This window comes from Schistocerca piceifrons, chromosome 1 (genome assembly GCF_021461385.2).
Source record: "Schistocerca piceifrons isolate TAMUIC-IGC-003096 chromosome 1, iqSchPice1.1, whole genome shotgun sequence".
Taxonomy (NCBI): domain Eukaryota; kingdom Metazoa; phylum Arthropoda; class Insecta; order Orthoptera; family Acrididae; genus Schistocerca; species Schistocerca piceifrons.
In genome coordinates, this window is record NC_060138.1 from 515,980,213 (window position 1) to 515,996,145 (window position 15,933).

At 37.3% G+C, this 15,933-nt stretch overlaps 1 protein-coding gene across 13 annotated transcripts in view; it reads left to right on the forward strand.

The window, feature by feature from the left end:
• The window catches only part of LOC124797826 (calcium/calmodulin-dependent protein kinase type II alpha chain), a 1,017,246-nt gene that overhangs the window by 974,875 nt on the left and 26,438 nt on the right, over window positions 1-15,933 (forward strand). For all 13 annotated transcript variants that reach the window (XM_047260866.1, XM_047260890.1, XM_047260884.1 and 10 more), the window contains one exon: window positions 8,600-8,694. In XM_047260866.1, the coding sequence (XP_047116822.1) occupies window positions 8,600-8,694 (95 nt within the window). The remainder of the gene's footprint in view (window positions 1-8,599; window positions 8,695-15,933) is intronic.

The window sequence follows — 15,933 nt, forward strand, 5'->3', positions numbered from 1 at the left end:
TTCAAGGAATTGGTGACAAACATGTTGATGCACTGGCTGGCAGAAAGAAGACAAAAATTAAAGATATATCACAGACTTTTGTACTATCCATTGACTTTGACCAGTGATGTCATAAAAAGCCCAAAATGCAATACAAACATTATTTCAAACTGGCAACCAGTGATGTTACCCATTCCCATGCACCAAAATATAAACGAAAAATGCAGAATTGTAGAAGTTCTTAATAATAAATATTGAAGCTAACTGGACAACCAGTTAAGAGATTTGCATCGAGACAAACTAAAATCTAAAATAACAGCAACAAAATCATGGTAACTGTAAAATATATAAAATGAAACACCCACAGAAACACAATGCAGTGGTTGGTTTAGAAGAAGTAATGACCTGTAACTGGTATAGAAAACATCTCTTGACCTCAACTTGAAATGCCATTACCAATTCAAGAAGCTAAAAACTGGTAGCAGCAGAAAGTCAGAAGGCATTACCAACACATATAGCCTAATATCACCAATATTAACAAAATGCAGCACAGGTATTGAAAACATCACTTCATATGTATAGCTCAAAATAAATACCAATACCCAAAAATCATGGCAATGACTGAAATGTGGCATCAAAATGAAACATGAAACAAACTGACAAGGGAATGGTCCAATAAGACATGTCGAACTCCACCCTGAAAATTTTTACACAAGAAGAGGACAACGAAAGAGATGCACTGTCAAAATTTTAGCTGCTAAGAGGCACTGCAAGTATTTTGTAAAAAATGTTGAAGTTACACATTTTTTGCTGCATGAGGAACAGCTTATAACAGCAGTCTATACAAACCTGCCCACTTAGCACGCAACTTGGTGAATCACTCATGCAGCGCCACATAGCATAATTATCCGGAGTTCACAGACACCAGTTTTAAGCATGTAAAGCCTGGTTTACAATGGAGTGTATGGAAGCAAAGATGTGCGAATGAGCATTTGCAGAACATTCACTACCATTCACTTGTATATGAGTAGAATCATTTATACTAGAGGGAATGGAAGAGAACACAAGATAGTGAACATTGCCTATGAATTCTGTGTTATTAGTTTTTAGTTTCTGGAGCTATTATTGAGCATACAGGATGCGACTCTATCTTGTTAGAGCCACAATGCGAAACTTTGCTATTCAGTGAAACTTATTTTGACTGGTGGGCGCACTGTTCTTGATGGAGTATGCAAAATAACACAGGGAAGGAAGAATTTAAGTGTCTTAATCTGTATGAAAGCATGACATGTGTGGAGATCATGCACTTTACTCAAAATTGCAGCTCTATCTCTCTTTAGCACTGGCCGAAATTTTCCTTGTATGTTGGCTGCCATTTTTCGCTGGCTTCTCATTACCATTGAGGAGAAATTTATAAACAGAATACTAATTACTGACATTGAGCATCACATAAAGAGGTGACACAGCTAGTGTTTCCACTACACTTGTAAGGTCTAATGGTTATATTCTTTTTTGTTTTTTTTTTTTTCTAAACAAAAATGGTCTAGTAGCAAAATGTGAGCTTCATGATCCAGAGAGTTCAGGATCAAATCCTGTTCACACCACAACTTTTTCACTATGATTTTTAACTGAGCATTTACTTCTCACAGATATTGGTGTGGCCATGAAAAACAGGTGATTTAGATTCCACATTAAATTGTAGGTTTCCATTTTCTGATTAGGGGACTGGGGAAGATTAGGGACACATAAGTAGCTGCAGTTATGTCCAGTTGAAAGACTGCAAGAGGCCTAGTGTGTACACCAGACAGAATTCTCTTTTTCTCATGCTCTGTTGAAAACCTGGTTTAAACTATACAAACATTTTTTGAATAACTTCATATTACAGTTCAGTTCTTGCAATGTAATTCTTATAAAAGTGGCTAGCAGAGAAAATAAAATCATTGCAGTGACTGATGTCACAGATGACTTCCATGAATGAGGACTTGTAATTTGTTGAAATGAAATGTGTCGTGCAGTACTACATTTTATAACAATTCCTGTAGGCCATTCCTTATAATAATGTTTAAATGTTGTACCTTTGACTATCAGTGAAACAGTTCTTTGTTTACTCCCAGTAGTCATCACAAAAATGTGAAGTGTCTATTGAATGACAAAAGCAAACATTTTTCTTGCACCAGGCACACCGGACAAAGGAAAAATTGATTCAGTCAGATACTTTGCAGTAACCACTAGTTTTCTTTAGACAGAACTAGGATCAAGTCAGAAATGGTCCTGGTTGCTGTTCTGCATATTGTGCTGCAAACCAGGCATACTTGATCAAATTTGTAAAGTGTGGTGAAGAAAACTGGTATGCACAAATGACTGGAGCTTAAGAATATTGTTCCACTGATAAACCTGAAATGAAAGAGAGGCATTGGAAATTATGTTGTCTGATAATTTCCTCAAAAATGCTTTCCACTGTCGAAAAAATTCTTTATCGGGAGATTGAATCAGAGTAGTAGTTTCAGACATTACATGTGCAGATTTTTTTGTTGTCCTCCACAAAAATAGAGGCATTGTTATGTCCAGGCCATGAATTCAACAAAAGCAATGAATTAGTTTCTGCAGCTGGTAGGAATATGTTTTGAACAAAATGTTGAAAATTATTCTTTCCCATTTTTCCAGATTTTGATACACTGATTACAAGATTTTTGCAACTAAACAATCCATTTTTTATTTTGGTTCCTAATTTGTCTTGCAGTTCTTGAAGACAGATATACAGCTGTGGAAACAGTAACCCACTCGTACTTATCACTGGCATTATGGTATATGCTTATGTCATTGCATTCATTGATTTTTCCAGGGATAAGAGCAAGTTTCGTCTTTATGTCAGCTATGTACTTCTCTGTAGCAGTGTCTATCACAGGCAGAGCTGCCCTATACATTTATGTGATGTACACTTAGTAATTTTCTGTCTTCCTATTCCATACAATTTCTTGAACCTGCATAGCCAGGTTGACAAAGCCTGGAAATTAGCAGTGTTCATGTCAGATGCAATTTGGAGGACCCAGTCTCATAGATCTCCAACGGTAATGGTGCATACCCTCTCATGAGTAGTTGTAAATCTTTCAGTTTTTCATTCAGATGGTCTTGGGTTTCAGTTTGGTGCATATTTCTTACTTCATGTAATTCATTCTTCCATTTGTTCAGTTCATGCCCTGATTTCATGAATCAAAAATGCCTTTGCACACTGCATAACTTCAACCATTTTTTCCTCGCCTTCATTTAACCAATATCTCATTGCCTTTTATTTGTCACTGAAAGGTGTGTCAGTATGTGTCTTTTTTTAGACTTGGAAGGTATTCTTCTTCAGAACTGTTACTGGCACAACTAATTTTGTCCAAACCACAATTCATGGAATTGTCGCAGTATTTCCCATTTCTTCTAACTTATCCACAATTTCAAATGAAATGTCGATATCACTTGAATGAATGAAAATTACAGTCTGGTTGTGTTGTGTTTCCTGTTTACAAATGTACCACAACCTTGGCTGTCTGTGTGCCTAGTTGCGCATGCACAGTTGCTACGGCACCAGTAGGGGTGTCCATTGTCCATTTCTACCACTAACTGATGCACTACGAATTTGGCAATTTTCAGCTATTTTTTTAATACTTGCAGAACCTCTTAGCAACTAAAATTTTGACAGTGAATTTCTTTTGTTGTTTTCTTCCTGTGTAAAAAAATTCAGGGTAGGTTTCAATATGTCTTATTGGACCATTCCCTTGTGGGAATTGATCTCTCAATGCAAGTAGCATACCGGGCAAGAATTTCATAGCAGAAATGTACATGTGTTCGTAAATAATTCCAGGTTAAGATAAATTGCAGCTACTGTTTTCTATTTTTTTCTAGGACAATCAAGGATAATGTTTAACCTCTGACTGATAAGTGATGTCATATTCCACAACATTACTATGTCGTGGCTCAAAGCAACAGATGTTCTTTATTTGCCACAATTAAGTATCAGTGTATCTTCTATAAGTAAGACAGTGCGAAAGAGACATTTTTCCATCACCTTTTATCAATGAGGCTGTCACATTTACAATAAGAAAAAGAATCCATATATGATAGCAATGCTTGATAATGGAATGTACACATTGGACCAACCAGATAATTATTTAGCTAAACTGAAGTCCATATCACTATTGAATGATGCATACTTTTACTGTAGGAGATTAGGACATTCCAGCCCTGATGGAATAGAAACTTCAAGGCCATTGACCTTCTTCTTCTGTGCTGGATGCAGACGCATTGCCCAAACTCTTATGGGACTCGGTAAGATTGTCTGGCACAAGTAATGAGTGTAATGGGCAAGAGCACTACAAATGTAGTGTGTGGACATTAAGCTGGGAATGTGGGTCTCACGGGGAGCATCCCTGCAGTCACACTATCCTCTGTGCTCTCGGTGGCTCAGATGGATAGAGCATCTGCCATGTAAGCAGGAGATCCCCGGTCTGAGTCCCAGTCGGGGCACACATTTTGAACTGTCCCCGTTGATGTATATCAGTGCCTGTCGACAGCTTAGGGTCTTGATTTAATTATCATTTAATTCTAACAAAAGACCAAGATCTAGGTTTGGGTGTCATTTCAGCACACTATTTTCATCTGTGTGATTACTGATCAATTATTTTAAATTAGCATTCACCCGTCTCCTAGTTGTTATACTGAAACATTGTCAATTTTTATGTAGTTGTTATATATGTAATCTTAACCAAAACAGCTGTTGAAAAATATGCTTAAATGCAGTAGTCATTTTGAAAGTAATGACATTTGTATCAGTTATGTAAGAAACTAATGTGCAACCACTTTCAATTAAAAGCAACTTTATTCATACTTCTAATGCTTCACCTTTTGTTAATCCAGTTAGTATATCATACAGGGACATGGAGCCTCCCTTGTAAAAATAAATCTTGTCTCATGGCACATTCATGAAGGCACCCTCTCAAGATGCATATCTTTACTCTCAGATTACCCACTCCTTCTTCTTCTTAACCTCAAAGCCTGGTACTAAAATAGCCCTCCTCTCAACTCCTTGACTACCACTGTTATTTCAGCCTTATCTCCACTGTAATTTTTTCTCACGATCAAGTCCTGCTATTAAATTGTTTAAGCTATCCTGTATTTTGTTTTCTTTAACAATATTTATATAAGTAATCTTTGTATCCAAAGTAAAGTTAATAATAATAATAATAACACTGGAACAAAACCATTATAACAGATAAAATAACACCACATAACAAACCTGACATCATACTCACCAATAAAAAGAAGAAATTAACACAACTAATCGAAATATCCATACCCAATACAACAAATATACAGAAGAAAACAGGAGAAAAAATTGAAAAATACATCCAACTGGCTGAGGAAGTCAAGGACTTGTGGCATCAGGATAAGGTTGACATTATACCAATTATACTGTCAACTACAGGAGTCATACCGCACAATATCCACCAGTACATCAACGCAATACAGCTACACCCAAACGTATATATACAACTACAGAAATCTATAATTATTGATACATGTTCAATTACCCGAAAGTTCCTAAATGCAATGTAACATATATCGTACAGTTAAAAGGAAGTCACACTTGATCAAGGTCCGCGTCACTTTCCATTTTTAACCAGACATAACGTCTGAGAAAGGAAAGAAATAATAATTAGTACCACTAGACCAATAATTTTTAGTGTTTTTGTTTCTGTTTTTGTCTTAATTATTCTCATGGTCATTACTTTTGCTATAATTGTTATTTACTTTGATGGAAGAAATACCATCATAATATTGACTATCATCATCCTTGTTCTGTCTGTGATAAACAGATGTTCATGGAAAATGATGCTGTAATGTGGTTGCACATAGGTACAACGGGTGAAGAGAAAGTCACAGCACAGAATAGTGTAACATAGTACTTCAATTGGCTAATATTGTAGTACACAATCCAAAGTCCAGCAGTAGTGCATGCACAATCCTGCTAAATAAATATTGTAGTCAGTGTCCAAGTATAACCCCCAGATCCTCCTGTAGCCAGCAAGAAGTACATTGATACTGATATATGTCAGAGCTGCAAATGAATCATAATGAAAAAGTAGGCTTTATGCCAGGACCACAGATAATAGCATGGGTCATATTACAGTCAGAATGGAGTTTGATCATGTGCACTCTGAAATTCTTTAATTGTGCCTTTTATATCAGTTATAGCATCTTGTTAAAACCAATATTACAATCATTTTTATCATAATAATCACACACATTTAACTCAGTTACATGTATTATCAAAAGTTATAGACATGTTCTTGTTGCAGTCTTCTGTTCAGTGACTGGTTGGATGCTGCTTTCCATACCTGACTATCCTGTGCAAGCCTCTTCATGTGTGCAACTATTCCCAAACTGATGATTCATTTATGCTTCAGCTTGTGTACTAACAACCAATTCCTTCTTTCAGTTGCACCATAAATTTATTTACCCCAGCTCTATTCAGTACCTTTTCACAGTTATTCTTCTGTAGCACAAATTTTGAAAAACTTCTAGTCTTTTCTTGTCTGAACCATTTATTGTGTGTTCAGAAAAAACTTTCTAAAACCTTAAATACTTTTCTTGCTATTGGTAGTTTTCACTTTATATTCTGTCCAATTTGGTCAACACCAATTACATTGCTGCTCCAGTTGCAAAACTCTTCTGCTATTATGAAAGGATAGATCATTAGTCATAAAAAGATGACATTTTGAGTTGTGGATATGCACAAAAAATAGACTGCTACACTCTAAGCTTTCAAATGGAGCCTTCTTCAGAAAAAAAAGAAAACACACACACCTTCACACAAACAGATAACCTCACACACACATGACCGATATGCATTGGCTGAGATTATTGGTACATTGTGGCTCAGATATCAGAGTGTATGTGGTTTGGAAGGAAGAAAAAAGAAGAAGAAGAAAAAGGAGAAGAAGATAGAAGAGAGGAAAGAACATACAATGAGTAGAATAATGGTTTAGGGAATAGTAACAAAGGAAAACATCACAGGAATGTGGGATAGAAGAAAATCCCTCCCCCATAGCCTGACCACATGGGGATGACATATCTGCAGTGACAAGAACTCCCTTATCCAGTATGCTGAAGGACTCATAAAGAACTTGAGGAAGAGGCACTGGCTCCAGACCTAGTCCACAAACAAATTTCTCTTGCCATATCCTCACAGATCTTGATTCTTCCACCACCCCCAAAACCCAGCTACAAAGGAGTGCCCCCTTTGTTACTCAGCACCCCATTGGACTGGAAAAAATGATCCATAGTCATCATCTGTGCTTTCATTATCATCATGCCTTGAACTGAGGGTCATCCTACCCAAGATTCTTCCAACCCCAACTAAAGTAGTGTTTTCATTGTCTGTCTGCAACATCCTAGTCCATCCATATGCCACTCCCAATCCCAGCCAGGTCACAAGGATCATATCCCTGTAGAAGGCCCAGGTGCAACTGCAATCTGATTACTGTAAAAGTTGTAGTTATCATTCACTCACTATATTTTATCCATGCTACCTTCAGAATTTCAAAGAATGTATTCCAGTCAACATTGAAACTTTCCTGGCAGATTAAAACTGTTTGCCGGACCAAGACTCGAACTCGGGACCTTTGCCTTTCACGGGCAAGTGCTCTACCACTGAGCTACCCAAGCACAACTCACGGCCCGTCCTCACAGCTGTAGTTCTGCCAGTACCTCGTCTACTACCTTCCAAACTTTACCGAAGCTCTCCTGCGAAGACGAGGTACTGGCAGAACTATAGCTGTTAGGATGGACCATGAGTCGTGCTTGGGTAGCTCAGTGGTAGAGCACTTGCCCGCGGAAGGCAAACGTCCCGAGTTCAAGTCTCGGTCCGGTACACAGTTTTAATCTGCCAGGAAAGTTTCATATCAGCGCACACTCTGCTGCAGAGTGAAAATCTCATTCCAGTCAACATTGTCAACATCTTTCTGTAAGGCTACAAATGCTGTCAACATAAAAAATTGAATTTACAATAATTTTTTATGTGTCTGTGGACAAAATAAGTACAAGAAGATATAAAAATTAATACCAACAGCCCATAAATACATTATACACTCTTTCATTGCTTTAGAATTCCAGAGGAAAACATAGTGCCAAAGCAATTATAATCTTTTCAGTAACTTTAATTATACTCGTGTTTGAACTCTCTCCCTCTCTCTCTCTCTCTCTCTCTCTCTCTCTCTCTCTCTCTCTCTCTGTGTGTGTGTGTGTGTGTGTGTGTGTGTGTGTGTGTGTGTGTGTATGAGTGATATCATGTAGAATACATGTATAATCGTTTTGGTATTTCTTTAAAATTTCAGGAAAATATGTGATCCACATCTCACAGCATTTGAACCAGAAGCAATTATAATCTTTTCAGTAACTTTAATTATACTCGTGTTTGAACTCTCTCTCTCTCTCTCTCTCTCTCTCTCTCTCTCTCTCTGTGTGTGTGTGTGTGTGTGTGTGTGTGTGTGTGTGTGTGTGTGTGTGTGTGTGTGTATATGAGTGATATCATGCAGAATACATGTATAATCGTTTTGGTATTTCTTTAAAATTTCAGGAAAATATGTGATCCACATCTCACAGCATTTGAACCAGAAGCTCTAGGTAATTTAGTCGAAGGGATGGATTTCCACAAATTTTACTTTGATAATGGTAATCACTGCTTTTTATTTGCACTTACATTAGGTGTGAATCATCACTTTAAAATTAAGGAATATTTGTTTGTATATGAAATATAATCACTCTTATTTTTATTATTAAAATAATAAGGTGATAGCATGAAGGGATGCTGGTAATTATTGATACCTGCTGCCAAGTATCTCGTCCCAAAAAGCAAACTGCATGTTGCATGTATTTTCTGTGCACATTATGTGAGAAATAATTTTGCTGCTGCTTGTTTACAATTATAGTAATGATAAGTAGGTAATTCATTAGTGGCGCAGCCAATACATATGTAATATTTTTCTTCTTGATGACGTTTTCCATGCTTAACCATTTATTGTGACTGATATTAATATTGTTGAGCTTGTTTTACAACTCAGTAGTATGATTTTAAAGAAAAATACACTGAAGTTAATTACCTGATATGGATTCGCAGAATTCAATTATTAAATAGCAGTGACTTATATATTAATTGACTGCATCACCACTTAGTTGAAGAGGTGTGCAAGTTGATTTATTTATACTTATCTCACTTCAGACAGAAATCCAAATTATCTCGCTGCACTTCTTTTTGGGGAAAACATAATCCAAATTTACATCTGAACTTCCTGTTATAGGTTTTCAACGGTTTCCCTAAATTGCATGTAGTGAATGCTTGTGTGTTCCTTTACACAAGGCTATATCCTTCCGTTCCATTCCTTACGACTTTTACACCAACAGAATGTTGAACTCTATTCTTCTTCTTTCCTTCTTCACTTGTCAGACCTCAGATGCAGAACTGTTAGCGCATCCTACAATTATATGAGCATAAATAGAGTCATTACAAATACAAATTTATTTTAGTTAATATGTAAATGATACCTTCATTTATATCAGTGTCTTCAGTACTTGGGACATGTGATTATACTTATCAGATTACATTCACCAGGAAGTATTTCTGTCAGCCTGCACTGTGATTTTGCCGAAATGAATATTCTTGTTATTAAAATGTGTTAACTGTAAAATGATATTTAAAAATTATGTAACTAAAATAAAAATAAAAAGCTGAACTCATTTATGGTCTAAAAGTTTGTAGAACATTGGAGAAATTGAATTAAAATTTGATAGGTCACAAGCAAAGTCTTACTTTTTTCATAACACAATTCTTCTTGTTTGATGTAGATTTGTTGGTCTTCTTCCTTCATTGTTTGTTTTCTTAATACATGAATAATTATCTTGTATCTATTTCTAATTGAATATGTTTTGATTGTTAACAGAGGATTTTTGGTTGATATTTAGCCCTCGCCCATCCAATTTCTCCCCCCCCCCTCCCCCCCCCAAAAAAAAAAATCTCATTTTGTCTCAATTGACCCAAATCTGAAATGTGAAATATAAAAAATGTAGCAATTTTCATAGCTATTTGTTTTCACTGTTGTTGAAGATAATAGCATGTGACTTTGTGCCTCAGTGAGCAACTGTCAAACTGCAAATACAGAATTCTAAGATTTTTTTTCTATCACTTATTACTTAGTCACCTCTAGAAAAATATGAGTTGACTGAATGCCAAGTTACACCATTGTTCAAAGTGTTGTTAGTCTGCAGGGCCCCTTATAACTGGATGAGTAAGTTGTTACAAAAGTTGGAGGACTATGCCTAAGAAAAAAAACTGTGGTGTTAAAATCAGGTCTTGGCTTGGGGACAGTTGAAATATTCTTGTCTTTAAAGCAATTAAACCTTAAAAACAAAATGTTTTGGATAAATATACATCATGTTTGTAGACTCAGATAAAAGAAATTAATAATCAGTTTTATTTTAAAAAACTTAACCTCCACATTGCCTCTTATTTGTTGTTTACTAAAGGATAAATGCGTGTTTCCTGTAGCAAAAAATTCCTTTCCACTTACCTGCACTTTATTGTTGAGAGTTAAGTTGCAATATAATAGACTTCAGTCTACTGCAATTTCTGTCTCAGACACCACCTAATGTGACACTGAGCATCAGTAAAAATCAGAAACAGATGCCATTTACTCCAAAAAGAGAATCTGTTAATTATTTACATATTTTGTTTGGTCTTGTTATTCATAATTTGGTACATACTTTGCACATATGATACAGGCTAGGTCAGGTTTGAGGTAGTAATGCAATTTATACATTTTATAATTTTGAAATGATAATTCAGTACATGCTGGATATAACAACATAGTTACAACAAAAAAATAATATGCTTAATAGTGCTTGATCAATTACACTAATGTTTCTCCAAAAACTCAGAAACAGAATAGAAGCAGTGGTTAAAGCAAATACTCTTTCAGCTTCAGTTGAAAAATATACACTGTACATTTGATATGTTTTAAGTGGGATGGCATGGAGCTCCACAGCATAATGCCAGTATGGTATACTACTCCTTTACAAATCTTTGCACTGTCTGTATTGACATGTAGGTTGTACTTCTGCCTAGTATCATACGTGGGAAAATAACAATTATCCTTGAAGCTATTTTCTTCTTTTAAGGTGCTTCCTTTGGCACAATTGGTATTTCATACAAGTGATTTATTGACAATCAGGAAGGTAAGAATGGATCCATCTGTTTGGTAGGTCTTGACTTCTACAATTATTTAGTTCCAGCAACAGAATATCATGATCAGTTACATCAAAATTTTTGCTAATGTCAAAGTATATGCCAGAAACATCTCATTTCCTATCCTTTACAGTCATTGTTTTATTTAGGAAGGCAAATTGACTGATTTGAGTGACCTAGCAGCTCCGAATCCATGTTTCAATTTACTTATTAATATTTCTTTACTTATGAAGGCTGTCAGTCTCCTAAGAAAGTTTCTAAAGCCTGACAACCTGATGGAAACTGATTGCAGTTTTACATTTGTCTCCTTTCTTGTGTGGTGTTGTTACCTGCAGTTTTCAGATTTTTGGGGAATATACCACTCATGAATTGTAGATATTTTTAGTTACGCACTATCCAGATAGAGAGTGATAATAGACTATTGCAGAGAAAATGGTAAGCAGCCGAAAAGTACCAAGTGGACATAGGCAAGCCGAACACAATTTCAAAAGGACAAAACCTAAAAGAATTCAAATATGGGACACAGAATTGTCAACAGCATATGAGCAAAACCTGAATAGTAAAAAAAAGAAGAACAACTAAGACAGTTGTGTTACTTTGTGTGAATAGTAGTGTCAGTAACTGGAAAGCTTCAGATACATAAACACAACTGCTGAGGAACGCACGCTCACTTCCTATGCCACTCGCATAGAATTCACACCACATGTAGTGCAGCCACGTACAACTCTGAGCAGCCAACACTAGTACGTTGATCTCAATACTGACATCTGAATCTGGCAATGACAGTAAATTCCTCCTCCCTAAATAGGTGCCTATGTTTGAAATGACCAGACCTGAGGTTCCTCTATTGGAACAAGGAGGATCGCTGTGCAGGTAGCCCTGCCAATGACTCCAGCTGTTCTAGTAGAATGTACGAGAGTCGTAATGTGTGTGTGGGATATATGAGTGGGATGTATGAGTCTGGTAAAAAAGCAAGAAAAAATGTTTGTTTTGTAAACAACTCTCCTTACTTCTTTACATAGTCTCCATTAGGGATATACACTTGGCCCAGTGATCGTTCAGCTTTTTCATCGCATCATAAAAATAGGTTCTGTCAGACTCTGAAGAATACTCATTGACTGCAGCCTCATTTGATGAAAATTTCTTCCCAGCAAGCCAAAGTTTCAAGTTTGGGAACAGGGAGAAGCCACTTGGGGCCAATCCTAGTGACTAGGGTGAAACCAATTCGTACACTTCCGCCATTTTTATCGCTGATGTGCAGGGTGGTGAAAGAACACTATTTTGCTTGCCAACCTTGGTCTTTTTTCAGCCAGTGCAAGTTTCAAATGATCCAACATTGAAGTGTAAGAGGGTCCATTTATGGTTCTGCCTTTTTCCAAGTAATCTATGAGGATTATTCCTTGGGAGTCCCAAAAAGGTGCCTATCACCTTACCCACTAACAAAATGGTCTTTGCCTTCTTTGGTGCACTTTCACCAGCCTTTCTCCATTGTTTTGTGTGCCATTTTGGCTCTGGTCTGTAATGATGGATCCAGACTTCATCAACAGTCAGAAACTGTTGCAAAAAATCTTGCAAACTGCTATTAAACATCACTAGACATCCAAACATTGTACTGAAATATTGTGCCAAATGCACTTTTGGTCAACAATTATGAGGTTGGGTTGTGATTGTGCACATAGTTTCTTCATAGTCAATTCTCCATGCAGGATATTATGCACTCACTCAGTTGAAATACCTATAGTCTCAGCAATCTTACTAATTTTTATTCACTGATCTTGCATTACCATATGATGGTGGAGAGACCATGTGAACTTCATCCAGTTCTGTTTCGATCTGTGCAGCATCCCAACCCTTCAAATAAAAATGTTTAATAACAGCATGAAACTCGGGTTTCTCCATTTTCAATTGCAGTTGACACTGATCAGTTCAAACAGCTGTAAAAAATGGAATGTACACTGTACATTGTTGAAATCTTTCTACAACCCCTAGAATAGTCAAGTGGAAATTTAGCAGACATATCAAACCACCCTTGTATATAGCAACTTAAGGATGTGGACATGGAGTGGTAGTGGAACAATGATGTGACATTCAGCATCCTCTGTAGACAATAATACTACTCACTAAACAACCTTCAGCCTATGTTCTACAGCAAAATAATTTCACAATGCCAGCTCTGATCCTTTTGGGAGAGTCTCCAGCCAACCACTCTGCACAGCTGACATGACTCTATGCAGGAGAGGGTCCTAACTAGTAGCCACAGCTGTTTCATGAGTGGTGATCGGAAAATCTTGCTATGTGTAGGTCATCACCTCATCAAGGATTAAACACATTGCTTCCAGATGGTCAGACTCAATGTTATGGTTGATGGAGAGGTATGATAATGCATTAGCATTTGTATGATGAACAGTGGGCCAAAACCAACTGTCATAATGGTAACAGCTCAGGAATAGAGCCCAATGTTGCAGAAATTGTACTGTTTTCCCTGGAATGTGAGAATGTGGACCAGAAAGAGAAATGAGGAATTTGTGGTCTGTAAGTAACTGGAGCTTATTCCAAAACAGGAAAACAAGGACTTTTTTAATGCCATATGCAAAGAACAATGATTCCTCCTCAATTTTTGAATAATTTTGCTGTGCCTGCAAGAGCATTTTAAAACACAAAAGCATTTGTTTTCTCTGCACCATCAGAGTTCGTACTTGAGAAAACTTCCCAGACCCTGTATTGTGATGCTTCAGTTGCAAAGATCAGGAGCTTGCCTTTCGTGAACATCTCACAATATGGTGCCAACCACAGGTGTGTTTTCAACTGCAAGAATGCTTTGTGACACTCAGGAGACCAAATGAATGGAATTCCTCAGATGGTTCAATGAATGTGTGAGATGAGCTGCATGGGGAATGAATGTTGTATAGTAGTTCACTTTTCCCAGAAAAGACAGCAATTCTATAAAGTTTTTCAGGGCCAGCAGCTTCTCAATTGTGTCAGTGTGCTCTGCTGTTGCCATGATCCTTTTGCTTCTTAACATATGTTCCAACTACTGTAAAAAGGATGCCAAAAATTTGCGATTGTCTAGGTTACAGTAGTGCCCATTCTCCAGCAGCTGCTGAAATGCTGTTTGCAAGTTTTGCTTTTCCCTAGCAGCACGCACCACTCTAATGTCATCCATATAGTTCACACACCTTGGAATACTGTGCATTAATTGCTCTGTGTACCTTTGGAAAATCCCTGGTGTGCTGAGGCAACTCCAAAAGGAAACTTCTTGTATTGATACATTCCAAAAGGCATATTTAGTACCAGGATTTTCTGCATATCTGTGTCTTGAGGTATGCATCCTTCAGACCAGCCTTTGAAAGACACTGCCCCCCCCCCCCCCCCCTTGCTAACTTTGTTGTAGTTCCTCTGGCTAAGGAATAAATGTTGTTCTAACTTCGTGCATTAATCATGGCTTTAAAATCACTGCAAATCCCGCTGACAGATCTCTTTGCTTTCTTCACACATAGTAACCACCTATTGACCAGCTGAGACTGGAACAATGACCCACAATTCCTGTAACCCATCCAACTCAAACTTCACTTCATCATGCATTGTTAACAGTAATGGCCATGCACAACAAAATTTAGGCACATCAGACTGCTTTAGTGACACACGCACTTCAGACTTTATGGCCTGACCCAACATTGCTGGGAACAAGTGCATATAATTTCTAATAATGTTTCTGAATCCTGGAATGGTACTGAGCTGGATACCAGGTTCACCTCATCCAATACTTGGAAGCCAAATACAGTAAATGCATCAAAATCAAAAATGTTTACAGTTGATGGTGAAATTATGACCAACAAAGAGATTTGACGTACTATGTTCTTGTATTTTGCCCATACGGTGATTTTCCCTGACACATGGATCTTTTGCCAGCTGTATGAAATAACATGTCACTATGGTGGCTGCAGGCAGGTTGCCCAAACACTGATAGGTGTATCGGAGAAATTACAGCCACCAAATCTGCCTGGAATTGGGCAACAGTACTGTTGATATCCAATTAAATCAGGAGTTTATTAGCCACTTGGCTGGGTTCTTTCAAGACTGGAGTTAAAGTAAACACTGATGCTTGGTCCAGTTCTGCTTCCCACAGTGTACTGGCAAACATTGGCGCACCAGCCTGCAGTGCTACTTCTCTGTTCAGACACATTGCTGCTAAGTACCCTCACTTGGGACTGGCACAACATGTGTTGAAAATATGTGTACACTGGTGATGTTTGTGGCACTTCCAGCAGGCCAGATGAGATTTAAGCATCAATGGGGGCAAATCTGACACTGATGGAGGAACTTTTATCATCATCTAAAGTATGTGATTTATGTCGAAACATGTGGCTAGGTTGTGTCTGTTTACTGAGTCCATTGTAATATACTAGGCAACAAAAAGTACTTCCTGGGCAGGACTCGCTGCCTGAGCTTCATCCAGAGGACTAAATTTCTGGTATGCAGTGGAGAACAGGCCTAAATTATCTAAAAATTCATTTTTAGCTGCTGCTGCAGTAGCCTCAAACATTTTAGCAAGTATTTCCGATCATGCTTATTTCAGGCTTCAATGATTCCAAAGCTCTAGACAGTACCTCCTTGTCCAGTGCTAATCTGACAACTATGTCTCTGATCAAAGCATATAAGACCAAAAAATTCAT